This window comes from Lissotriton vulgaris, chromosome 5 (assembly GCF_964263255.1).
Source record: "Lissotriton vulgaris chromosome 5, aLisVul1.2, whole genome shotgun sequence".
Classification (NCBI taxonomy): Eukaryota; Metazoa; Chordata; class Amphibia; order Caudata; family Salamandridae; genus Lissotriton; species Lissotriton vulgaris.
The window spans coordinates 345,008,844-345,026,507 of NC_141693.1; the positions used below are offsets into that span (position 1 = coordinate 345,008,844).

General features: G+C 44.9%; 1 protein-coding gene across 4 annotated transcripts in view; it reads right to left on the bottom strand.

Moving 5' to 3' along the window:
• Positions 1-17,664, bottom strand: part of PLEKHG5 (pleckstrin homology and RhoGEF domain containing G5) — a 575,902-nt gene that overhangs the window by 98,996 nt on the left and 459,242 nt on the right. Inside the window, exon 1 of one of the 4 annotated variants that reach the window (XM_086921586.1) lies at positions 4,945-5,597. The exons of the other annotated variants lie outside the window; for them this stretch is intronic. Within the exon in view, the coding sequence (XP_086777712.1) occupies positions 4,945-5,367 (423 nt within the window). The 5' untranslated portion in view covers positions 5,368-5,597. Of the gene's footprint in view, positions 1-4,944; positions 5,598-17,664 lie in introns of those variants that run through there. 4 annotated transcript variants of the gene reach the window in all.

The window sequence follows — 17,664 nt, forward strand, 5'->3', positions numbered from 1 at the left end:
GTTGCATAATACAGCTGTAGAAAACATAAAACAGGCCCAGCACTATCATTGGTTCTTCCCGGTTATCAATTTCATTCAATGGTTTGGAAGTTAATAATTGTGTTATTTCCAATACTACTATATGGATCTATGAGTGAATGCTACATAAAACAAGCATTGGAAATGCAATAGGTCTCGCATTAGAAAAGTTGGAGCTATTGGTCTTGTAAATGACACATATTTTATTTATTTGTTGGTTTTTAAAACAGCTAAATTGATAGCTTTGTGATTTACAATGCCAATAGTTATAACTTTCGCGAATGTGACACCTATAGCATTTGGAATGCAACACTGATTAAGAATTCTATTTTCAGACTGCCATGTAATGCTAAAAAGAAAGAAAATGAACGTTGTTATCAGGTAATTCGAAATAAAGGGAGACACGGCCTGGCGGCCGTGAGAGAGAGGGGAGGTGCAAAAACAAACAGAAACAAGTCAGGCGGCACAACAGGGGCTGAAAAAAAAGGGGAGGCTGAAAAAATAACACGGCCTGGCGGCCGTGAGAGAGAGGGGAGGTGCTGGCGGCTGGGGAGGGGGAGGAGAAATGCGAGCAGAATAACACAGCCTGGCGGCCGTGAGAGAGAGGGGAGGTGCAGTTGGCTTCAAAGCAAAACAACTACTAGCAGCATGGCGCCCATAATTGACAGCTATTGTTTCCTAAATTAGCACTCTAGTTCTTTCTCTAGCTGCTATGATGCAGGGCTTTTTTTGCATCAGGAATGGTTTGTGATACCCTTGTCTGCTTCTGCGATTGGCCGTACATTAACATGTTTCTCTGTTAGCTTACTTAGATATGGGAGAAGTGAGATGGGGCGGAGATTCAATAACTCTGTCCATGTAGCATTGGAATTCTTACGAATGGGTCTCACCTGGGCCACCTTCCAATCCTGCGGCACCCGCCCCCCTGTGAGGGAGAGGTTGACAAGGTTACAATAGGATCCAGCTGCTTGGACAAGGATGGGAACATTTTTGCAGGGATGCAATCGGAAGGAGAGCTAGACTTAACCAGGCCTACTAATGTTTCAGCCTCAGTCATAGTGATGGTAGGAAATTCAGTGAGTAGTACAGGGTTGGGCAGCTTAGATGTCTGTAAAGGCACGGGATTGCCCACTAGGCTTCCTGTCCTTGTCATTTTGTCATAAATCACCTCTATTTTATGAGAGAAGTATGAAGAGATATTGTCACACAGCTGTTGTGAGGGCAGATCAAGGCTTTCACATGCCTTAGGTTTGTTAAAGGATTGTAAAATCTGATACAGTATTTATGATGAATTTCCGGCCTGTGTTAATTGTGAGTTTTTTGTGCATGTTTTATATTTTTGTGATAGTTAGTCAAAGAGAGGTGGAAAAGGTTTCTATCCATCTCAGAGTGTGTGGTTCTCCAAACCCTTTCTAGCTTCCTACACTCTTGCTTTTGCAAGCGCAGCTGATCTGTGAACCATGCCTCCTGGCGCTGGTTGGGACGTTTCATACATATTTTCACGGGGTCTATCTGGTCGATCGCCTTAGTTATGGCAGAGTTATATTTGAGTAAGGCTACATCAATATTATCAGATTCTTCAAGTTGGGGTTCAATAAACGCATTTTGAAAATTTTCCAATGAGACCTTATGCCACTGTCTCCGCGAAAAAGGGATTGCCGGAATCCAGCTTTTTGGTGTAGTCAGATCATACATGAGGAATTCAATCACAGATTGATCTGACCAATTCACTTGCCTGGGAGGGTCGTATGTAATTTTGGATGAATTAGAGAATATCATGTCCAGGGTATGACCGGCTAAGTGTATTGGGCCCTCATTATGCTTCGTTAGTCCTAAAAGGGACAGGTCAGTCAGAAGCGTCTGGGCATCAGGGTTGCCTATGAGGTCACTGTGGACATTGAAGTCTCCCAGTAACAGAAAGTTATTTCCTGATTTAAGATGTAGGGCCAGCAGTCCAGAGCGATAGGCCAGAAGTCCAGAGTGATTCCAAGAGGTCGTATTCCTAGAGCAGCACATGCGTGCTGCGCTAGGCTCGACCTAAAAAGTAAGGACAGAACCAAAGCCATCCGAAGCTGGAGGATAAAGGACATACATTCTAGGGATTCCTCAGAAAACTGTTATGACTGGAGCAGGGTTTTTCCCGAGTGGCATATGATTAACTCACTGATGGACTCTGTACCAGCCCTGCTGTGTTCCAGAGGCACCAGACTGTAAAGGACTCTTCCTTCTATTCCTCAGGCCCGTCTGCTTCTGACAGACTCAGACTCTGCCAAGGGTCAGCAAAACTCGAAGACCGAAGTGTCCACTCTCAGGACTCCTTATTACTGGAGAATGGTGACACTGAGAGGTACCTACAATAGGGAGGATTGCATCGTGTGCAGATTTTATCAACATTTATTTATTTTAAATGTGTTTTCATTGAGATTTTAGAACATAAACAACATACAGCATTACGTCTGCGAGCAAACTAGCTGTCTTGGACGACACAGTCTTCATTTATTACAATAATACTTATTCAGCTCACTCTCATTGTATCAAAACTTAAACACTTACAAGAGCAATGTAACCACATAGGCACATTCTCACTATGTTGTTACAAGCATTCATTATCAAACTGTGAATATCAATCATGCTGATACTGCATGACCTACTAATAACACATAGTGCTGAAAACATTGTAGAGATTAGAGAGAGGTTTTCCTTATCATTCATAAAACGACTTCCTTGGTGTAAGTCTTTGCCCACATGCATCTCCGTGTAGGTCACCCCTATGCAGTGCTTAATTTGAGCCTGTGGTTTCCGGTGCTCAGCACCAGCACTTAATCCTCAACACTGGCGCTTTTCATTAGCGCCAGTTAAGGACACATTCATTTTTGATAGGCACAGGGAGATTAAGTGATTTGCCCAGAATCTCAGAATATTGAGGCAACGCTGAGACTCCAACCTGGTTCCCCAGCTCCAAAGTTGGCAGCTTTGGCCATTATGCCACATCCGCCCCCCACTTTCATGGTTAGTAGTTGATTCTGTTTTAGGCGGTGCTACCAGGAGAAATGGGCTGGTGCAAGCTGCCTCCTGACGAGAGCCCTGACACCTATTTTTATTTTTTTTCACAAATTAACCACTGCCGCTATATCGAACCATGATTGGTACTGTCTTGCAACTACCCACCCAACTACACTGAAACAAATGCATGCCTCAAAAGTACAACACTGGAATCAAAACATCCACATTAAAAACAGAATCATCGCCAGTGGTTTCTCTATGACACAGACAAATGTCCTAGTTGCCTGGACTCCTTCCCTGGACCAGGCTGGGAACAGAAATCTGGCTTGCTAAAGGGTTCAAACCAGCCTCCACACTGCAAGGTACCATGGGGGCATTTTTGGGTCATGCTAGCTCACACTGTTCTGAAATCAGCCCTTACTCTGCAATCCACCAGAACAATGGTCAGTCCAGCCATCTGGTTCTTCTATCTGAGCTGATGGCTCTCACTGAAAGAGTGATACCAAGTGCTATCTGCCCCGAGGAATTATTCACCAAATGTCAAAAATATCTTAATGTGCATAATTCATTTTCTCACACATACACGTCAGCAAACATCTGGCTTTCCACTTAAGTGATCATCTGAAATTCCTGGAGCATGAGTTAATTCAGCATATTTTGGAAAGAACGGAACTGCGAAATAAGTAACAATTTCTGCACGGTTACCCCTGTTGAAATTCACGGTCCAGCCCTTCTCTGCTCCTAAAAGGTACACTCTAGGAATTACACAGACAGCAGCATCCCCATCGAGGTGCTAGGATTGTACAAAGGCATGTATCAATACCAGGGCTCACGGATTTATGGTATTGAATTTTTTGAAATTTCCGTCAGTATTTCTCCATATTTCTTTTTTGCTAGTTTTTTCTGTATTTATCCATTTTTAATTTGTGTTTTCTGTATAAATGAGTCAGAAAAGGGGGTGGTGATGGACAGAGTATCTGAATTAAGCAGAACACTCCTACCGAGTCCAAAGATCAGGGCTTGATCCATCACCGTTTTTTAGCTCTCTGCACCATCCCAGCTCAGAACCTGGCTATATGCAAATTAGTCTGTCCCTGGCCCAGTGCATCATGGGAACAGGGCAAACCAAACTACCAAGCCAATTCTTATACTGGGAAGGAAACAAGCTTCCGGGGACCGGTTTCTGGCATTTCAGCCGTCTTCGGCCCGGCTTGCTTGAATCCTGATGGTGCAGTGAGCAAGGGACTCACATCTGAGTATACCCTTCCACGCTTATGGTGGACAAAATGATTCAGAAAAGGGGGTGGTGATGGACAGAGTATCTGAATTAAGCAGAACACTCCTACCCAGTCCAAAGATCAGGGCTTGATCCATCATCGTTTTTTATCAGTGAGATACATAACGGTGATGGATCAAGCCCTGATCTTTGGACTGGGTAAGAGTGGTCTGCTTAATTCAGACACTCTGTTCATCACCACCCTCTTTTCTGAATCGTTCTGTATAAATGAAGCTGCAATGGGTATTGTTCCCCTTTTATTCAACTGATAGATGTATACTCAAAAGTGAGCGGCCAGAATGTTTCAGCAGTAAACAGCGCAATAGCGTTTTCTGAAAACGCTTGCATCATAGAATAGCATAAATAACCGTAGATCTGCACCTAATTAAGCTTAATTTGGAAATCTATTGTCATTTTTTTTTATATCCCCCACTTCTCAATCTGTACACCTACTACCTGGCACTCATGACTGACAGTAGACAAAATCATCCAAAGAAAGCCTATTTTCATGTATTTAAAAATAAATACAGACAGGAAAATAAATAGTTTTCTATCTGTATTTATCTGTAAAAATCGTTAAAAATGGAAAGCTGGGAGCCCTAAACCTAACTAACGTGGCTAATCTTATATCTGTGTGACCCACTTACCTCAAAGTCCACGCTCTCTTTCCTTTTCTCCCTTATCAATTTCTGCCGCATCAGCGCCTCGCATGGAGCCAGCTCTGAGGTCCTCTCTTGCAAGGTCCCCACTCTTGCATTGAAAAGCCGTGTCTTGCTTTCCAGCTCTGGGGTCTTCTCCTGCAGGGTTCCCACCCATGCATTGAAAAGGCGCGTCTTCCTTTCCAGCTCTGGGGTCTCCACTTGTGGTGTCTCTACCCGTGCATTGAAAAGCTGGATACGGTCCACGACAAATCCAGGGTTGACCACCAGCCGGGTGTCCCTCTGTGGACTGCGAGGAGGGAATTCCAGCTCCTGCGTGATGGACCTCAAGCGGATAGAGCGGCTGACCTCCTTGCTGTCCACCGCCGGGTCAGTCTGGACGTGCCAGGTTCTCGTCCGGAGGCCTGGCATGGTCTCTTGCCTCGGACACTTTAATGCCTCAGATCACAAGACAGCACGAAACGCACAGAGATTTTCTTTTTCCCCAAACTATAAATTAATGTGACAGGGATCCCAAAAAACCTGCATATATTCAGCATAATACGATACTCAAACCCAGGAAGGGTGGAAAATCAGCAAAACCATAATCCAGGAGAAACTCCGCTGCCGTCCTTGCGCCTCGGGTAACTTTCACGGTCTCCGGAGCTCTCAACTCACAGAGGAGCGCAGGCACTTCACCTTTGATACTAAGGGTTGTTCACGCGACGGCAGGGATATCTGCAAGGAGCATTAACCAGGAAGTATGAGGGAAAAAAGATAACCTGAAGCCGATTACTTTTTCTAGTGGCTTACAAAAGAGCGCAGCACGGTCTTTTTCAATGCTGCGCAATGAAAAACAACATTTTCAATGCAACAGGCCTAGCATTTTTCGAGCCAGTGCTGGAAATGGAAAAATAGAAGTGCAGGTACTCTAACGTTTGCGTTTTGGTTTCTAGTGTAGAGGATGTATGTGGTGTGGAGTGGAATTATGTGGTTTGCATTTGAATTGCTAGTTGTACAATTCTGAGTGGTGCAGAGTGGATTTGTGTAATGGAATTATGTGCAGTGGAAAAAGGATTATGGGCATAACAGATACTGGGAGACACAGATAGTGCGAATGGCTAAAGAGAGAGAGAATATAAGGAATGAGGAGATACATCTATGAACTTTGGGCACTTGTGAGGGTGAGAAAACACTTGAAATGAAAACATCTTGAAAACAAAAGGGTCACTAGGCAATAGGTCTCGCATTCTGAACGGTTAGAGCTATTGGCATTGTAAATGATAATGTATTTCATCTATGTGTTTGCCTATGAGACCTTATAAGTGTTTAGCCATGCAGCACATTGTCCATAACTTCTGCACACAACCACAGATCGGGAGGTGCACTGCAGAGTGAGTCAGTAGCGGCTGCTACCAGACGGGGATAGTGTGGCAGTGGCGGGGGAATAAAGGACTTACCTGGAATGGCCGACCGCCACCTCTCCTCCATCCCCATCCTCGTCCTCATACTTCTATAGGCCTGCCCGGCAGCAGGAAGCACCCATGCAGACAGACTCCCCTAAGCCAATCACAACGCTGGAATGCAGCATTTGTGATTGGTCTGAGCGCTGTCATTCAGAGCTCAGACTGGGACAGGGAGCCTGTGCATGTTCCTCGTCAGGCTGTGTAATGCAGCCTCGTGTGGAACATGCTAAGTGTGCATGACTGTTTGGCCTGCCCAAGAAGGCAGGCCAAACAGTCATGAGCACTTAGGGAGTGCAACAAGTGTGGCATGACATTTGCACCAGACTAACGAGAATACTCTGGAGGTGGCCAGACGGTCTGGTAAATGGATGGAGTGTGTCAGCCGTGTGATGTACTGTGGTGTTCATGCTCCAAAAGGATTTTTTTAAATAGTTGTGCCAATGACGTTTCCTTAAAGTCAGCTTTGCCATGTTGTTTCATAATTAGGAATCCCAGTTTTTTATTTTTGCACAGAAAATAATATATTTCCCAATCTCTGTTTATCATAAAATAAAAAAAACAGCAGGTCTTTTGATTTGCTTCCCATGTTGTCATTAAGCTTTTCAGAGTAATGGCTATGGAAATTCACAGCTTAGAGAGTGTATCTCCATTAGGAGATGCCCTCAAATGAGTCCTGTCTCAATTGTCATTCCACGCCCTGTGCCCTTTACCCTGCTGTCTGACTGCCAAGAGCCCCTTCTGCTGCCGCCATTATGCCTGCGAAATACTTTGAGTGTTTCGAAATGATGATTCATTAGGAGTACATTTCTTAGCAAATAAGCAATGACAAAGCTAGGGCGTCTGGCTTGAACTTAAGTCCAGAGTAAAACATCAACAACATTAAAAAGCAGTGAAATAACAAAACTTTATTGCTTTCTGTATCCAAAGCAAGACACAAATAATGTAATTTGCAATGTTTAAGAGTACTTGTAAGATGTAAAATAGTCTCTCATGCATTTTAATGCAAGCACTCCATAGTAGGCAGAATTTTACAGCAAAGAGCCAATAGGATGAGGCCAGGGCAATATGCTCCTTTAGGTGGAGCAAAATCCCACTTTTTGTTTGCTTAAAGAGTTGGTACAAATAGGTCCTTCAGAGAACTACACTGTGAAGTCAGATCTTAAAATATAATCTCTGATTGCTTGCGATGCACCCAAGGACCAGAAGGATCAAGGTTTTGAGCAGAGTTATCTTTACTATTTTCTCACCCCTTTAAGCGCGTCTCTGCATACAGAGTGTGAGGTGGGAGCACAAAGATCTTCGGGGCTATTGCAACAGCAAGTAGGCTGGATTCATGCCCTCTTTTTCTGGAGATGACCTGCAGGATATGTCTTACCACCGTACCAGCACAATAAGCCTCTATGGGAAGTTGGAAGCCAACATTGATGGGTTGTATTTGACTCTTCCAGCAAGAACTGTGCAAAAAGAGGATGAATCTGTTTCACTCAAGAACAAACCTGGCCCCATTATGGTGGGCATGAGGCAGCGGTCTCGACTGTAGGAATCTCTAATACTGCAGTGCTCTGCAGGACAATATTGGTAGCAGGAACAAGTTCCCCATTTGGCATAAGAGAACTGTAGGCACACAGGAGGTCCAAGCTGCCCGGTTTCAAACAACTGTCCACCTCGTGAGACTCACACGTTTAAACGTATCACAGGGCAAGTACAACAACTGCAAAGCGGCAATGCCTGCAATAGCAATGGCTGAGAAGCGCCGCCCGGCTCCTTATACTGGCTCCTGTTTATTTTCCTACCCTTGGGTTTAAGTGCATCTAGGCTTGTTGAAGTGGGGTTCCTTCAGCCAATGGCCATTGTTTACAGGGCAGCCCTATTTACATGCAAAAATGTAAACAACAAAATATGCAAATAGCAAGACCTTGATGATATTGGTTTCAAAATTTATCAAGTAAAAATCAGGGCTGATAACATACATGGACCAATTGACTCTTCTCACAGAACTGCTGCGGTACCATAAGAGACTTAATTGTGATAGTTTGCTATAACATCAATCCCTTTGATGTCTTGGTCTTTGTAATCTGGTCTTATCTGGACCCCACACACGGTATCCTCCTTAGTTTGCCACCTTGTGCCTACTGAAATAAAGTACATCTCTATAAAGCGCTTCACCTTTCCTTGGCCCTCGGGTCCATTCTATAGCAGACACCTTGAATAAAATGATGAATGCAGCTTTTCCATTATGCTGTCCATTCTAAATTCATTGGGAACATTTTAGATACTAGATAGTAGAGTGTAACCCACTTAGGTAGCGATATTTTAGAAGTCATTTGCAACAATACAGCAGTCAGGCAGGTACTAGGGATGAGAGGTGCAGTGTGATGTACTGGAGTTAGTTTAATTTAAAAAGCAATTTTTAGGGCTGGTGTTAACTACGACTTTTTGATTTGACTAAAACTACATGCATAATACACAATGGTTTTCTTGTCATATTCATCCTTCACTGACAGTCCCTAGCAGGCCACTTTCCCTACACAGCACTAGAAAAGTACTCGGCTGATTGGCATTTACTACATTCCGGGATACTGGAATTCTGGGACAGGAGAAGACCAAAATAAGTGGCAGGAAAAGACTAAATATATGGCGTAATGGAACACATTTTGTGATAGCATTACTTTCTTATTTTTTTATATGTTACAACTGTCTGGGAAAAGGTCATGAATACTAGTTTACCACCCAAATATATCAATTAGCAATAAAAGGCGGAACAGTCAACTTTTGGAACGGGCCTTCCACTGTGCAGCATCATGTGTTGCAGTGTTTTTAGTAACTTTTGATCTATTTGAGCTAGAAACTATTTGTTGTTAAAATCTGCAGATTATGCAGCAGATGAAGGATTGTGTAGCAAATCCCTAAATAAAAATCGCTGTAACAGCAAGATCACTTAATTCCAGTGGTTCCGACTATAATCAATGAGCACTATATATTGATCTTGGAGGAGAAACAATAGTTTTCTTATGTCAATATGCATATTGAAAACAGTAATCAGCCAAACACATTACCAGTGGCTAACCAAAGTTTGAAGTAAAGTACAGTAAACTCTCTGTATCTAACAACATACCAGAAACAATAACACTTATTAAAAGTGGAATCTGAGGGTTTCCCCTTGGCTTTCTGGACCTACTCCATGTGCTTGTACCCTGCATCACGTAAAAACAGGCTTAACGAGTGGGTGAAACGCTGGGGCCCACAGGCACTCATTTGGGACACTGGGACTTTCTTTTTTGATTTTTATCCAAAGCAAGAGGTGTAAAGTCAGAAAAGGGAGAGATAGAAGGAGTAAGAGCAAGACACTAAAAGAGACAAAGTAAGAAACAGGCATGGAAAAGAACCTAGAGGCTTTGACCAGGGCTTGAAATGGAAAAATATAAGTGCAGGTGCTCTGTAACAGAGTGCCTGCTTGTTTCTGAGAAGTGCTGGTACTGTCCAATTAAAAGTATTATATTTCCTCTGAGAAGTGCAGGTACTCTCCCTCTCACAACAAAAAGTGCCGGTACTCCGTACCGGTCAGTACCGACCCATTTAAAGCACTGATTTTGTCAAAAAGAGACAGGAGTGCAGGGTGCTGGGAGAAAGTGGCATGGGGTGGAATACATCCTAGGCAACTTTTGACCCCGGCAGTTATTTGCTTACTTAATTATTTATATTCCAAATTGAATCCCGTCTGTGTACAGTGTAGAGGAACTCGCAGTGCTGTAAAGAGGCGGGGCGTTTTTCACCCAGCCCCAGGCACATTCGCTCCATGACGAGGGCTGGCCAGCCGGGCCTCGCAGCTGTCTGCGGCCATCTTCCGTGAGCCCCGAGTGCATTCATACACCATTCATGCGATGACTCAGGCAGCTGAAGGAAAGGTGTTTTCTCCAGAGCGAGCGCCTCACAACATCCGTAAGGCGGGAACTCCTCAAGTGGTGAAACACCTCGTCTGGCAGCGGCAGTGACTCCCCTGCGTGGGGCGAGGGCTCGGCCATCAGTCATGCTTTTAAGAAGCACAAGGGATGAACTGTTGCTTTCAAAAATAGCTCCAGACAACTTTTTCCACAATTTACCAATTGTTTCTAATCAGTATTGCATTGAAAGTTGTTCCGCTCGACCAGTCAGCGCCAGAGTGCACAGATACATGGCCCTATTAATAGAATCTCGGGTGCCTCGGGCAGCTCGGCAGGGCAAAAGGAAGGGGCAGTAACATTTTAGAACTGGGAGAGGCAGGGGTGACTCACGCGCCGTGTTTTCAAATCAAAGGTAAGTAGAGGTAAGACTCCGAGTCCAGTGTGCCAGCATGTGGCTGACCAATGGCTGTGACTTAATCTTACTATCCCTTAGGGACAGTAAACTGCCAGCAAAACATAGCAGTGAAATCATCTCATTTCATAGAACTGACCATCATCCAGTCCTATGTGTTGTGCTACCCGCACTAAGCATTCTGGGACTTGTAGTTTCACCTTACTTCTCATAAGTAAGCCTAAAGGCGCCAACGTGAAGTACTGCTGGTTGGAAACCGCGACAATTGGCTGCGCTCGGGTTAGATGACAGCTAAAACAAAAGCCCTGATTCCCCCAGTGGCCCGAGAGATCACAGGATCCCAAACCGGAGCAGGTGTTATACTGCACTCAGGCAAACAAAGGCGATCCAGAAAATAAGTAAAAAGGAGGCAGTGCGAGCAGTTTAAAAGAATACATTGATTGGAGTTTTGAAACAGGGTGACAAAGAGTCAGAAGTATTGCTCAAAGGCAGGTCAGCTAATGTTGTACACAGAGCTCGCGAGCAGCTCTGTCAAAGTCCAGTTCTCAAGATTCTAAGACAGGCAACATTTTTAATTCACTCTGAAGAAACTGTTGACTACAGACTATCAAACTCTGACAGACCCAAGACCTGCTGACCTTCAGGAGGATACCCAAGACCTGGCTGTTCGATCAGTAGCCCTCCCTCCCCCCCCCAGCGCCTTGACACCCTCGCGGGTATGTAGTGCACTTTACAAATGATTGATTGATTGACCAGGATGGCCATTTTAACCCCTTGCATGCTGATGACGGCCCCCGTCCGTCATTCATCACGGTGCTCGTGTGCTGATGACGGCTGGGGGCCGTCGTGAACCCGCCCACTCAATAAAAGTGCTGCACAGGCGCAGAATCGTGGCCGCATGCAAGGGGTTAATAACATGACATTGTTTTTATGTAGCACACTCTTCTTGCTTCGAAGCGCTGCAAAGAATCAGTGTTACTGTTACCCAATTTAATGGTACCCAGTTGACTTACCTTGGGAAGGATGAAAAGCTGAGTTGGCCTTCCCAGAAACCTAATGTCACAGTAGACGTTAACAGGAATAATGACAGACATGACGATAAAGGCACTTCTATGCTGTGATTCTATGTAGGTTTTAAGAGGCTCTGTCCCATCGGTACAGTCCTTCTATACCGTGCTTTTAATGAAAGCGCTATTTTTTGGGCTGCCTGGGCAGCAGGTGTTTTGAAACTTTTGTAGAAGACAATCAACATTCTACACATCTGTCGGGTCATCTAGGATCTATCTTGTATTCAAGTTGCAAGCAAGAAGGATTTATATTTATTTTGATTGGTGATTTTGATCATGTATGTGCGTGATGCTTTGGGACCCTCCCGTGCACAATGACATACATCACAGAATCAGCAGTGACCTTTGAGGAGGGTACAGTACAGCAAGAACCCTGCAGATAGGTTTCTTGAAGGATGGCCCTTTGAATCCGGCGGGAGAGAAAGAGTTAGTTCAGGGCTGCATTCAGTTCTTGAATGTCACACTAAAAGCTGCACCATGTAAACCACCATGGGAGCTGATCCACATTCAGCTCGAAAACCGGCCGGTAGTGAATTAGGAGTCTGCGGGTTATATTCGGTCCTGAATTCGTCTTCATTCACTGGGGCAATGCTTTTGTCAAGAGCGTTGTTGTGCAATTCTCCCTTCTCTAAAGAATCCTCCCAATTGTAAGCAGGTCGATTGGAATTATGAGCAATTGTGGCTTCCTCGTTTTCCGCATAGGTATAGATTGACCATATTTGCCACATAATCCATCATCTACTATATGATCTGAAGATGAAAAAAAAAACTGTGTCTAACTCAGACACCAAAAGTTACTAAAAACGCAGCAATGTGTTGCTGCACAGTGGAAGGCCCTTCGCAAATGTTTGACTAGTCATATTTCTGTTGCCTATTGCTGTATTTGAGTGTCTGACTGGTACTAATGAGGTGAAGTTTTTGCCGGATAGATAGTGGTAATGTGTGAAAATGATAAAATAGTGAGGCAATACTTTCACAAATGTGCTTCATTATGCCGCATAAATGGTCTTTTGTTGCCACATAATGTAGTAAATCCCGCTGCATAACTTGGTACTCCCCTGCCACACAATTTCAGTGGCCCTCCTCGTAAGTGTCGACCAGTGGGTGGATATGGTGAGAGCCCAAATGATAATCATAGACTTCTGGACGCCGTCTGCACTCGGCTTCCGAAGAAACTCATCATTGTAGTGTATTGTGATGTGGCTTCTAACACATCAGAACTAAGCCCCCAGAACATGCCAGGGCCTACCGTGCTGCTGGCGCCCATCATGTGCAAGAACAAAGTTCAAAGCTCATTGTACCGTGGACACGGCTCAATGCGGCAGAGACGCAGGATGCTTGCAGACGCTGAGCACCATCTACCTGGGAAACAAAATCCTGTGATCAGCAAATGCAAACCTCATCTTTCAAGGTCAAAGCAGACCTCCGAAAGTCCAGATACCCAGACTGTGAAACCAAGTACACCCAAACCTCAAGGAAAAGATAAACTACTGACAAGAAAGTCCTGAAAACTCAGCTGTAGCAGTATGCCCTTTTTTACTAAACCCTACAGCTTCAAGGACAGCGAATCAGGAATATCAGCCTGAGACCCTTGCCTCACTGCAGTCTAACTCCCCTCTTTCTGTGCTTCACATGTCTGTATTCCAACTAGCGCTCTGAAGCACTAGGAATGAAACATGTAGAGCACTAGGAACACCCTGAGCACAAACATTGCTTGCCCTGCAGTTTGTTCCTGCTCTTTGCACATGATGGAAGCTTGCAGTGGGGCTCTTAGCGATATGAGCACTTATGTACTGCAATATGAGCTTGTTCCTGCTCTTTGCATTTGACAGAAGCTTGCAATGGTGCTCTTAGCACTAGGAACACTCATGCAGAGCATTAGAAACATTACGAGTACAAACTTGCACTGCTTTTTGTTCCTGCTCTTTGCATGTGCTGGAAGCTTGCGGTGGTGCTCTTAGCACTATGACCACTTCTGTACAGCACAAGTAAACTAGGAACACAAACATTGCTTGCACTGCTTTTCGTTCCGGCTCTTTATATGTGGTTGAAGCTTGCAATGGTGCTTTTAGCACTATGAGCACAAACGTAAGTCACTAGGAAGTTGTTCCTGCTCTTTACATGTGATGGAAGCTCATTGTGGTGCTCTTAGCACTATGAGCACTCATGTAGAGCACCAGGTACACTTCAAGTACACACACTACTTGCACTGCTTTTTGTTCTGGCTCCGCATGTGATGGAAGCTTGCAATGAATCTCTTAGCACTATTACTACTTGTGTACACCACAAGTAATACGAGTAAAAACATTGCTTGCAATGCTTTTCGTTCCGGCTCTTTATATGTGACAGAAGCTTGCAATGGTGCTCTTAGCTTCTGAGCACTAACGTAAGGCACTAGGAAGTTGTTCCTGCTCTTTACATGTGATGGAAGCTTGCAATGGTGTGCTTAGTACTATGAGCACTCATGAAGAGCACTAGGTACACTTCAAGTACAAACACTACAAACATCACTTGCACTGCTTTTTATTCTGGCTATTTGAATGTGATTGAAGCTTGCAATTGTGCTCTTAGAACCATTAGCACGCATGTAGAGCACTATGAACTTGTTCCTGCTCTTTCACAGGATGGAAGCTCGCAATGGTGCTCTTATCACTATGAGCGCTCAAGCAGCGCACTAGGAACACTCCGAATACAAACATTGCTTGTACTGATTTCTGTTCCTGCTCTTTAAACGTGGTGGAAGCTTGCAATGATGCTCTTAGCACTATGAGCACTCATGCAGCGCACTAGGAACACTCGAGTACAAACACTGCTTGTACTGCTTTCTATTACTGCTCTTTGCACGTGGTGGAAGCTTGGAATGGTGCTCTTAGCACTATGGGCACTCGTGTAGAGCACTATAAACCAGTTACTGCTCTTTGCACGTGGTGGAAGCTTGGAATGGTGCTCTTAACACTATGGGCACTCGTGTAGAGCACTATAAACCAGTTACTGCTCTTTGCACGTGGTGGAAGCTTGGAATGGTGCTCTTAGCACTATGGGCACTCGTGTAGAGCACTGTAAACTAGTTACTGCTCTTTGCACGTGGTGGAAGCTTGGAATGGTGCTCTTAGCACTATGGGCACTCATGTAGAGCACTGTAAACTAGTTACTGCTCTTTGCACGTGGTGGAAGCTTGGAATGGTGCTCTTAGCACTATGGGCACTCGTGTAGAGCACTGTAAACTAGTTACTGCTCTTTGCACGTGGTGGAAGCTTGGAATGGTGCTCTTAGCACTATGGGCACTCGTGTAGAGCACTGTAAACTAGTTACTGCTCTTTGCACGTGGTGGAAGCTTGGAATGGTGCTCTTAGCACTATGGGCACTCGTGTAGAGCACTGTAAACTAGTTACTGCTCTTTGCACGTGGTGGAAGCTTGGAATGGTGCTCTTAACACTATGGGCACTCATGTAGAGCACTGTAAACTAGTTACTGCTCTTTGCACGTGGTGGAAGCTTGGAATGGTGCTCTTAGCACTATGGGCACTCATGTAGAGCACTGTAAAGTAGTTACTGCTCTTTGCACGTGGTGGAAGCTTGGAATGGTGCTCTCAGCACTATGGGCACTCATGTAGAGCACTGTAAACTAGTTACTGCTCTTTGCACGTGGTGGAAGCTTGGAATGGTGCTCTTAACACTATGGCACTCATGTAGAGCACTATAAGCTAGTTACTGCTCTTTGCACGTGGTGGAAGCTTGGAATGGTGCTCTTAGCACTATGGGCACTCATGTAGAGCACTATAAACTAGTTGCTGCTCTTTGCACGTGGTGGAAGCTTGGAATGGTGCTCTTAGCACTCTGGGCACTCATGTAGAGCACTGTAAACTAGTTACTGCTCTTTGCACGTGGTGGAAGCTTGGAATGGTGCTCTTAGCACTCTGGGCACTCATGTAGAGCACTATAAGCTAGTTACTGCTCTTTGCACGTGGTGGAAGCTTGGAATGGTGCTCTTAGCACTATGGGCACTCATGTAGAGCACTATAAACTAGTTGCTGCTCTTTGCACGTGGTGGAAGCTTGGAATGGTGCTCTTAGCACTATGGGCACTCATGTAGAGCACTGTAAACTAGTTACTGCTCTTTGCACGTGGTGGAAGCTTGGAATGGTGCTCTTAGCACTATGGGCACTCGTGTAGAGCACTGTAAACTAGTTACTGCTCTTTGCACGTGGTGGAAGCTTGGAATGGTGCTCTTAGCACTATGGGCACTCGTGTAGAGCACTGTAAACTAGTTACTGCTCTTTGCACGTGGTGGAAGCTTGGAATGGTGCTCTTAGCACTATGGGCACTCGTGTAGAGCACTATAAACTAGTTACTGCTCTTTGCACGTGGTGGAAGCTTGGAATGGTGCTCTTAACACTATGGGCACTCATGTAGAGCACTGTAAACTAGTTACTGCTCTTTGCACGTGGTGGAAGCTTGGAATGGTGCTCTTAGCACTATGGGCACTCATGTAGAGCACTGTAAAGTAGTTACTGCTCTTTGCACGTGGTGGAAGCTTGGAATGGTGCTCTTAGCACTATGGGCACTCATGTAGAGCACTGTAAAGTAGTTACTGCTCTTTGCACGTGGTGGAAGCTTGGAATGGTGCTCTCAGCACTATGGGCACTCATGTAGAGCACTGTAAACTAGTTACTGCTCTTTGCACGTGGTGGAAGCTTGGAATGGTGCTCTTAACACTATGGCACTCATGTAGAGCACTATAAGCTAGTTACTGCTCTTTGCACGTGGTGGAAGCTTGGAATGGTGCTCTTAGCACTATGGGCACTCATGTAGAGCACTATAAACTAGTTGCTGCTCTTTGCACGTGGTGGAAGCTTGGAATGGTGCTCTTAGCACTCTGGGCACTCATGTAGAGCACTGTAAACTAGTTACTGCTCTTTGCACGTGGTGGAAGCTTGGAATGGTGCTCTTAGCACTCTGGGCACTCATGTAGAGCACTGTAAACTAGTTACTGCTCTTTGCACGTGGTGGAAGCTTGGAATGGTGCTCTTAGCACTCTGGGCACTCATGTAGAGCACTATAAGCTAGTTACTGCTCTTTGCACGTGGTGGAAGCTTGGAATGGTGCTCTTAGCACTATGGGCACTCATGTAGAGCACTATAAACTAGTTGCTGCTCTTTGCACGTGGTGGAAGCTTGGAATGGTGCTCTTAGCACTCTGGGCACTCATGTTGAGCACTATAAACTAGTTGCTGCTCTTTGCACGTGGTGGAAGCTTGGAATGGTGCTCTTAGCACTATGGGCACTCATGTAGAGCACTGTAAAGTAGTTACTGCTCTTTGCACGTGGTGGAAGCTTGCAATGGTGCCCTCAGTATAGCAGCTGCTGTGTGTGCATGTGTGCAGTCAGCTTCCAGAGTGTGCACACTGCCCGCCGCATACACACATCCTGTGTGGAGGGCTCTTGCTCTGCTGGTGACACTGCTAGAGGGGCCCTTAAGCTCACCGACATTTAAGAAAACCCTTTCACGAGGTCAAAGGGGAAAACCATGGGCTTTACCAATGTTTTAAAATAAAGTGATCGAATACACACCTTTCTTTGATTCTAGTACTCATATTTCTGGTCGCTCATAGGAGTTATGGCGTGCAGACTTTATGTCGTGCTCTGTCCCAAATAGCAAGAATATGTGATATCCAAGAATCTTGGCATATCCTCAAGCGCCAACTAAACATCGCACAGCCTTAGACCAAGACCTTTTTCTTCATCACAAGAACCCAATTTACGTCCAGTACTTCACTTTCATCCATGTTTTTATTCCAACCTTCCACGTTCAATCCATTCACTACAATGACAGCGTAATTCCACTATTTCAAATGCAACAGACGTGCCCATCCAGGCCTTCACTGTAGCACAACATAATTTAATT